This window comes from Pyrus communis, chromosome 6 (genome assembly GCF_041283825.1).
Source record: "Pyrus communis isolate YQ-2024b chromosome 6, ASM4128382v1, whole genome shotgun sequence".
Taxonomy (NCBI): domain Eukaryota; kingdom Viridiplantae; phylum Streptophyta; class Magnoliopsida; order Rosales; family Rosaceae; genus Pyrus; species Pyrus communis.
The window spans coordinates 20,008,484-20,015,923 of NC_142570.1; the positions used below are offsets into that span (position 1 = coordinate 20,008,484).

The 7,440-nt window shown below is 37.4% G+C and overlaps 1 protein-coding gene across 6 annotated transcripts; it reads right to left on the reverse strand.

The window, feature by feature from the left end:
* Window positions 1-720: 720 nt before the first annotated feature.
* Window positions 721-6,009, reverse strand: LOC137711278 (deSI-like protein At4g17486). Of its 6 annotated transcripts, none has more exons than XM_068450510.2 (4): window positions 5,637-6,009; window positions 3,957-4,244; window positions 3,635-3,715; window positions 721-1,088 (listed from the first exon to the last, which is right to left on the reverse strand). In XM_068450510.2, the coding sequence occupies exons 1-4, from the start codon at window positions 5,806-5,808 to the stop codon at window positions 955-957; spliced, it is 675 nt and encodes a 224-aa protein (XP_068306611.2). In that variant the 5' UTR covers window positions 5,809-6,009; the 3' UTR covers window positions 721-954. The 6 variants fall into 6 exon arrangements, with proteins under 6 accessions (XP_068306611.2, XP_068306610.2, XP_088552033.1 ...); XM_068450509.2 differs by having other exon boundaries at window positions 3,635-3,721; window positions 5,637-5,987; XM_088695907.1 differs by lacking the exon at window positions 721-1,088 and adding an exon at window positions 1,121-1,319 and having other exon boundaries at window positions 3,635-3,721; window positions 5,637-5,983.
* Between the last annotated feature and the right edge of the window lie 1,431 nt (window positions 6,010-7,440).

Sequence of the window (7,440 nt, forward strand, 5' to 3'; positions counted from 1 at the left end):
GGTTGGGATATTTTATGTTCCCACATCTACCTACTTATGGTGGGTAAGGTGTGCCCTATGGGTCTAGTTCTGATCTCAACATCCTCATAGAATTACTTTAATGTCATGCTTAATTACAAGCCTCTGCTATTAGGCTTGACTTTTGAATGATAGGTAGACATAGTGAAATGAACCCAAACCAGTTGAATTGTGCTCGAGCATGGCAAATGTAGTACAATGCCAGGTATTTCCACATGAATAAGATCCTCTCCGGATCTTAACCATTCGGATCTTTAGGATCAATTGATCCCGACCGTCCAAAAAATTGGGCGACCAGGAATCAACAAGAAGCAGTAACCCTCTTCCGCCACATTGCAGAACGAGGTCGACGATGTCTCTCAAAGATGCCCGACTGCTTCTCTGGCGAAGGCCGTCGTCCAGTCGATGCCCATCGAGCCAAGTCGATGTCCGACTGCTTCTCGAGAAACTGTACCGAATTGAGATCCATCGAGCAGCAAGTCGATGCCCAAGCCTAGATTCACGTCAAGCAGATGGATCTCCGGCAGCTGGGAAGAGGGGGAACGAAGCAACGACGTAGTTTGCAGTAGTGCTGCAACTTTCTGGGTTATCCGCAGGGATCCAGACGATTAAGATCCGAAGAGGATCTTAACCCAAATGGACACGCTTTCAAAGTGAATTTTTATAAATAAAAAATAAAAAACCACCTATAAACAGTGCATATAATAACTCAACGCATGTTACAGTTCGGATATAAGTGGAATCATATTCATACATTTCTGAACGATACACCCAGCAAACAAATATCAAGCATCATCACTATACCAGGAACTATCATATAATATGGCTGAGACACGTTTGGTGATACATTTATAATCATAGACTACGTACAAGTACAATCGGAGACATGAGGATAACACAAATAATACTGAGTGGAAGAAATTATAGCTCCCTTGATCACGTCGGAGGTTTTTCCTTCACGAAAGCTACATCACCACTTGGTACAGTCAGGAGATGATGATTTTGCCCCTCCTCACTTGCTCCTGTTCCAGATGATGCAATAGATTCTGATCCGTAGTCGTCATCCTCGTCTGCAGAGACAGTAAGGAAGGGAAAATAATTTATGCAAACGACATCACACATGTAAAGTACCCCCAAGCATACACATCACACATCACACATCCTTGTCTGCATACACACAAAGTTCAAAATCTTTTCACCAAACAATTAAAGCTCTCATTGACATGAAGGACTAGAACTAATTCAAGTCGTAAACCTAGATTCTGAGTATAGGTGTACAGTTTGCACCTGTTGATGGTAACCTGCATGGTAGGAATCGATAAACACCATCAGACGTCCACAACAAATATCTTGACCAACTTGAGTTCTCGAATTTCCATGCTAGATCAATCTCTCAACCGAAAGCAATTAAGCCCAGAGGTTGAGTCCATCAATCAAAGTGTTTGATTATTCAACCTATTATGTTTCTTTCCAGAAAACAGTAAAGAAAAATAATTCTATTTATTTTATTCCTTCAACTGAACTACCAACATGTTCGCAAAGGCAATCAAAGAGCAAAGAATCCATGGTCATAAGTCATGGTATGAAAAAAAAGAAATGTATTTGGTGCTGTAACTAAACGGTCCTGTTTATGGAACAAAAAGAAAAAGACGCATTTGTGCACCATGGGGTGGTGCACCATCCAAGGGTTGAAACCACATTTTGTTTTATTTTGTAGGGAACACAAAAGCATATCGGTTCTATCGTATCAACTTTCTCTCTCTTACTCTCACAGACAAATCTGTGCATGCAAGCTTCCCTTTTGTTTCTCTCCTCAGGTTCCATCTCTCTTCTCCATCATATTACCAAGCTGGACTCAATTTGAGAACTGAATCTTCCCCCATTTCATTTGGTAAGCTTTAATACCAGTAACATACAGAGAAGGAAAACAGAACATACGTTACATTTTGTGTAATGAACTACACTCCATGTTGTGTGCTTTGCTTCAGTTGTTAATCCATCTTCTCCAGAACCTTATTGCATGGTAAAAGAAAACTGAATGATATGGTCAAAGAGGAATTTAGGTTGTTTGTATCCACTTTATCCTGTAATTATGTTCTCCAAAAGCTGAACTTGCAACGAAAGCTCTTATAAAACAAATGGCAAGTCAATTTCCAGCCATCCAAATGATATTCAACTGTGTTCAATAGGCTTTTTGGGGTGGGGTGGGGTGGGGGGGGGTGGGGGTGTGTTGCGGGGTGTGGTTGTGGGTGGGGTGTGGAATTCCAAATCATTTTGCGGAAGAGTCAAAAGCATTTAGAGGAGAGGTCGATGGCATTTTATTTAATCAGAGTGTCTTAAAGAAAATATTTCAAGTGATTGTATTTAACTCCAAAAGATGCCTTTCTTAGATCCTATTTACAATAAATTATGTACTCTATATCACCACCCACCTATATGCCAGGAGCTCATTAACCCCACACTTAATCTCTCTAACTTTCATAATTCTTAGACAAACTCTCATTGTCGTTTAGTCTTAATAAATTTGGAAAATTAACACGAAAATTGCGATAAGAGAGCAATCTACAGAGAAAGAAGTGCGAATTTCTGATTTATTTTTGTTATCATGCATTTTTGTTCAAGGTTCGAGCATCATTCAACCAACCAGGACCACATGATGCACGGACACCAGAAATCAGATCTCAGTTATGCTTAATCGATGTCCACAGTCCCTCAGACATATCATGTTTGTCCATTTGTAAATTGTAATCAACTTAATATATATCATTTGTTCAACCTCGGTTGGCAAAGCAAATTCAAACACAGAATTAAAAAAACTCATACACATCTGATCTCATATTTTAATCATCTCACTTGTTCTAATTGCATAAGACCACCAAAAACGATCTGCATATGATCCCATTCAATGTATCAATATCTAGTCATTTCAAATACCTTCATCAAATCTTTTGTAGTGCATGTCCACCTAATTAGCTCATTCTCTTGGTACTTGCAAATCCCTCATCCATGACATAATCTTAGAGTTTGGGTGAAGAATACATAGGCGAGGGCAAGTTGTGGGTTTAGAGAGGTTGCAAATTTAATGAGCAATACCAATACATGTTAGTGGATTAGTTGAGCACTTTTGGTATAGAGTTTGTTAAGTAAACTTCAAATTTTAAAAGTTGATCAGATGGAAGCGTTATGCCCAACTCCCTTTATTGTTCATTTCATATATGCCTAACAAATCTTAAAATTTTTTGTAATGCTTATTGAATACTAGCCCACTTCAGTTAGATGTTTCATGTTTTTACCCTCATTTGCCTTCTTTCGACCAAACCACTCTCCTTCTATACACTCCAGCCCTCTCTCGTCTCACCCCAACTCTGACCGCATTCCAAATTACATGTTCACGAGCCTTTTAGTAGTACGGAGAAATGAAATCTGCTTAGTTTATTTTTCCTCGTACTCATTTTATATATGTACACTCATACATCTTCAAGACAGAAGATTGAGTCCCATAAGAGGAAGTATAACTCTATTGCAGAAAAGGAAGTCAGAAAGAATATGCAAGATTGTGATGCAAAACTCTTTAAAGAACATTTTTTTTTTTTTTTTTTCCCCAATGGGAACATACCAGAATATGCTGGATGGTCAGGAAGATGTCTCACTGCTGAAATTTGAATGTTTTCTGGGAGAAGACAGTTGCAGAAAGAACCTGAAACTTAAAAAAAACCTCGACTCAAAAAAAATGAAAAGCTCATCAAACATTTGTGGACCCACCTATGGTATAGAATCTATGGGCACACAAAGCCAAGTTAATAGTATAATAACCCACACTACTGCCTTTTATAATCAGTAACGAGGATGTGTCATTCATTTATAAGGTCTAAAAAAAATCTAATTCAAGGTAGCTTGTAGATCTTGTGAATATTGAAGTAGAGTACTTTAACTCTCACCTACTTGGGCCAGCCGATTTACCCATCCAGGTATAGGTTTTCCAGTTAGCTGCATACAAACTTCATCAGTGAAATGGTTGCAATTCTTGGCAATTAAATGATAGGTATCTCCACGATACTTTCCAGAAAGATGCTCCATAAATGACCGAATTTCTGAGCGAGACATTTCAGTGCTTCCCAACAGGACTGACCTTCTGAAGATGAAGCCAGGACAACTTCTTGGTTCCACCTCAAAAACCCCACTGCTGGGATACTCATGGGCTCCAAAGCCATACTCCATGCCATGAACTGTAAACAAAAATAGTTAGAACTTTGTCATGCTTTTCAACTATAATTTTGGATAAAGGCTGCCAATGGGAAGCCAAACACCTCAAATACAAAAGAAAAACTAAGAGCAAAATAGCAACAATAATAAGTAAAGGATTCTACAAAACCAAGAAGTAATCTAATTTTCCAAGATTTCTATTTCAGCATTCTGATATTTAGGTAGTCCTGGTTCAAGAAGCATTGTACTTAAATTCAACAGACAATTGTTATATGTTCTGCAATGATTACTTGCAATAACCCTTTATGTAGTTTGATGCTTCACACAAATTGTGTGTTCCGTATGATATCAGTTAGAATATTTTAAGTATTGTTTGGTCACAAATGTATCATAGGATGCACTGTACTTAATGTAATAGAGTCTTTATGTGAATGATTATTATTGACACCACCCCTCATTTGAGTTAGACTTTTAGTTAGACATGAAATAGTAGTATGAACTCTATCTTTAATAGGGGTGATGAATTTGGACTGTATTAATGTAGGTTTGGTCCCTTCTCTCACAACTACACATCCAATACAGAGCTTTCCCTATTGAATAGCTTGAACATACAGAAATGCAGGGAGGAGGAGACTATCCCTAAGGCTTTGTTCATAGTGACTATGAACATACAGTAATATGAACATACAGATTTGTCACCAGGTGAATTTTACACCTCAATCATGGCTGCTCCAGTTTATACCATGCTGTGATATATAGACTTTTTGCCTATCTGCATATTTGATATTTACATTAGCTACAAACCCTTTATATATTTTGACACTTCTATTCGATGACCACCATTGCAGACCTACAATATTCTAGTAAGGAACTCGTAACACTTACAATTCTCTCATTAAATAATCTTACTTTCTAATCACTTGATTTATGGAAGTTCTGCAACAGAATTGTACTTTTCGAAAAAGTTCCATTTATACCTCAAAATACTAATCTTTATCTACACCTGCTTCTCCTTATGCACATAAATGCAGTTTTCATTTGAGACGAAAACAGTTTTCTTGGAGGGGCACATCGACGTTCACAGGGGTGTTTAGGTTTCAATTTCATCATATGATTATCTGAAATCTTCGGTAGAAACGTTCTCTAAAGAATAATTGTTTGCATCTTGTCAATAATAAATTAAGCAGCATGCTTTCGGACGTAAGCAATCTCTTCTAGTTACCATTTCAGTTACTCTTTTCTTACAAACACCAGCACAGTCTAACAACAAAATACCATGCAGAAATTCCTCAAAATTCATCCCAATAAAACCAAATTATCCAATCAAACAGCAATAACTCCTAATAAGAACACAAAACACTCAAAATTCAAACTTGCATCGCTCGAAAACCCCAAAAAGCACAAAAATCGCATACCTTCTATGCCGGAGTGGAAGATCCCGAATCCAACCCAGTAAAGGTAGTTGTTCACAGGCGTGAGATCGTAGACATTGAGGTACAAAAGGGCGCGATTTTTTTCCCGATCAACGAGCTCCTTGTCTGCGCTGGAGGTCGAGCCTTGGCTTGAGCTCAAAGGAAACAACCGCATCGTATATTGAATCGCTCGCAATCCCTAATCACCTCAATTGGGTTCTGAAGTTATCACAATCTGATCATCGCGCTCGCCGATCGAAACAAACCTCGGCGAAGTGAAGATTTCTACAAAGTTATTCCGCTGTTTGGATGCCGAGAAATGGGAGCAATTAATTCTTTTTAACAACACTATTCTTACCGTATTAATATCCCACATTACGTGATATTTGATGCGGCTATCCACATCATCTAAATCAATCATAATTTAATTTAAATTAAAAATCATTTAATAGACTAATACTTAATAAAAAAATTTGAAATTAAATGGTAATTGTGGCATGCAATAATCTTCTCTCCTTCCTTCCCCGTTCCTTCTTCTCCCATTTCTTCTTCCAAGCCATTTTTTTGTTTCAGCCTAGATTTTAACCCCGTGTGTTAGCTTGTGTACCATCATTTCTTCATCACAATCTATCCAGCCACACAGTTCAATCCTAACTCGCACAATTCAACAACCAATTTAAAGCTTTAAACAAATATTAGCAGGATATGAACACGCCACCCGAAAGTTTGCAAATTTATCAATGTTGAATGAAGTTAAAGGGGCCCGTAGCGGTGGAGGAGTGCTTGTATTGGAGCTCAACTCGTCGCTCATGGACCTGGTGTGCCTAGTTGGAATCTGTAAAAACTCTGGCTTTGATGGGTTTTATGGGTTTTCTTCGATTTCATGATCTGGGTGTTCTTCGAAATTTGATGGGTTCGATGAAACCAGTTATTTCTTGAAGATCCGGATCTCGAACTAGATAGAATCGTATAGCTCCATTACTTCGTTTGCTTCCATCAATGGCAAGACTGCTGAAAAAAATCTGGGGTGAAACAAAAAAATGGCGTGGAAGAAGAAATGGGAGAAGAAGCAACGGGAGGGGAAGGAAGGAGATAAGCTCCTCCTATGCCACAATTACCATTTAATTTCATATTTTTTATTTATTATTAATTTATTAAATAGTTTTAAATTTAAATTAAATTATGATTAATTTAGATGATGTGGACAACCACATCAGATGCCACACAATGTGGTATATTAATATGGTAAGAATAGCATTGATGTTTTAACAACCTCTATCTTTAGCTTAAGCCTAATTTTGTATTGATGTGCTTTTAAAAAAAAAAATCCACATCTAAGTGTTTAGTAAACTTTTATATAAATTGTTATAAATATGTCAGTTAGTACTACAGTCTAGTGATATTCCTCTTCACTTGTAAGTGAGAGGTCTTAGATTCAATTCTTGCCAAAGGCAAATTTGAACCACATTATTGTTAGTCTATTGTGAGACCAAACCCACTCATTTCCCCTTTAGTGTAAATAATATCGTTTGTTAAAAAATAATAATAATAATAATAATAATAATAATAATAATCAAAGACAATTGTCATAACAAGAAAAAAGAAATGGCACTAGGGTTTCTCTGTGCCTTGCGTCGTCAGCGCTTGCGTGAATCGTTCTTTGATCATTCTAGCAAGGTGTGTATGAAGACTTGGGTGAATTGGGTTAAGATTATTGCTTGTGTGCTAATTGAGAGGGTAAGGTTAAAGTCTGGAAAGGATTATTAGGGTTTGGTTAACGAAGTTTGAGTTAGTCAAGGGATTAGAT